At 58.4% G+C, this 1,306-nt stretch overlaps 1 protein-coding gene across 2 annotated transcripts in view; it reads left to right on the forward strand.

Annotated features, from left to right (window-relative positions):
- Positions 1-515: 515 nt before the first annotated feature.
- Positions 516-1,306, forward strand: part of SPNS3 (spinster homolog 3 (Drosophila)) — a 59,463-nt gene continuing 58,672 nt past the window's right edge. For both annotated transcript variants that reach the window (XM_011980418.1, XM_011980419.1), the window contains exon 1: positions 516-1,019. In XM_011980418.1, the coding sequence (XP_011835808.1) occupies positions 821-1,019 (199 nt within the window). In that variant the 5' untranslated portion in view covers positions 516-820. The remainder of the gene's footprint in view (positions 1,020-1,306) is intronic.

Genomic DNA, 1,306 nt, shown 5'->3' on the forward strand with positions numbered 1-1,306 from the left:
CGATGAGATTCCGGTTGTGCCTTCCTGGCTGGAATGCTGTATAGATGACGCCGTGGCGTGCGAAGACCTTCACATCTGGAGGCTCACGACACCCTCCTGCCTCTCACAGGTGATTTATTATAACCCATCGGTCAAGATGTCTGATTCCTCTACTGTATAGTTACTCTTTTTCCTCTTGTTACTAATAAGCAATCTATCAAGAGACGCTTTGTGACCGTGCCGACGCCCTGCCCCTCCCTGAGGACTTCCCAGCCCCAACTGATGAGTTCTGCTCATAGACTGTCTTCTTGTAGGCAGCCTCCTCTGCTACGTTTGTTTCTCTGGGAACGACCTTAGATCCTGGGTAGGTGCTCGCCTTGCCTGGTAGTCAAGTGCAGTGCTGCTGTCTTGGCCGATGCCTAGCCTTCCTCCTTTGCCCGGGCTTCAAGGCATTGGTTCACAGTCCCGTATGGGCAGCCGGACCATCTCACAGCAAGCAGCCCTCTGGGAGGTTCGTCTCATTTCCTGCCCTGGAAGCTTTGCTTCCCCACTGCAGCCACTGAAGCTGCAGGCTGGATCGAGGGGACCACACAGTTGTCCAGTCCCCCAGGGTAGGGGTGCCAGGAGCCCTTCTCCTCCACAGCAGGTCTCGGAGGCTGATGATGGGGAAATCGCACTGGTGAGACTGCCGTGGGCTCAGGGGGAACCTGCGATAAGATGCCCAACAGTTAAGGCAGCTGCTTTGAGGTTTGGAGCCTGAGAACCCACAGGAAGTGACTTGGTGCTGAGCTGCTGTTGCTTTGTCCTGGTGCCGGTCTCAGGCCAGGAGCTGCAGGCTGGCATGGCTGGGGGCATGTCAGCAGAGTGCCCTGAGCCTGGGCCAGGAGGGCCACAGGGCCAGTCCCCAGGGCCAGGCAGGCAGTGTCCCCCTCCCACCACGCCCGCCCCCTGGAGCCTGCCCCGGTGGAGGGCCTACGTGGCTGCTGCCGTGCTCTGCTACATCAACCTTCTGAACTACATGAACTGGTTCATCATCGCAGGTGAGGAGGGGACGGCCACCCTGGGCAGCACCTGCTGTTCTGCCCGCCAGCCAGGGGCTGCAGATCCATGGTGGTCTTCCAGCCATCATCCATCTTTCTGTTCCCGGCCCTGTCTCTGGTGTTCTCCCCTCTAGAGGTGGTTTTCAGGTCTGCCTGAATCGGGGAGGACCAACTGACATTCCTAATCCAGTCTCAGTTAAAGACGGGGCACAGGCTGGGCATGGTGGCTCCCACTTGTAATTCCAGCACTTTGGGAGGCTGAGGCAGGAAGATTGCTTGAGCCCAGG

Source organism: Mandrillus leucophaeus, unplaced genomic scaffold (assembly GCF_000951045.1).
Source record: "Mandrillus leucophaeus isolate KB7577 unplaced genomic scaffold, Mleu.le_1.0 Scaffold212, whole genome shotgun sequence".
Classification (NCBI taxonomy): Eukaryota; Metazoa; Chordata; class Mammalia; order Primates; family Cercopithecidae; genus Mandrillus; species Mandrillus leucophaeus.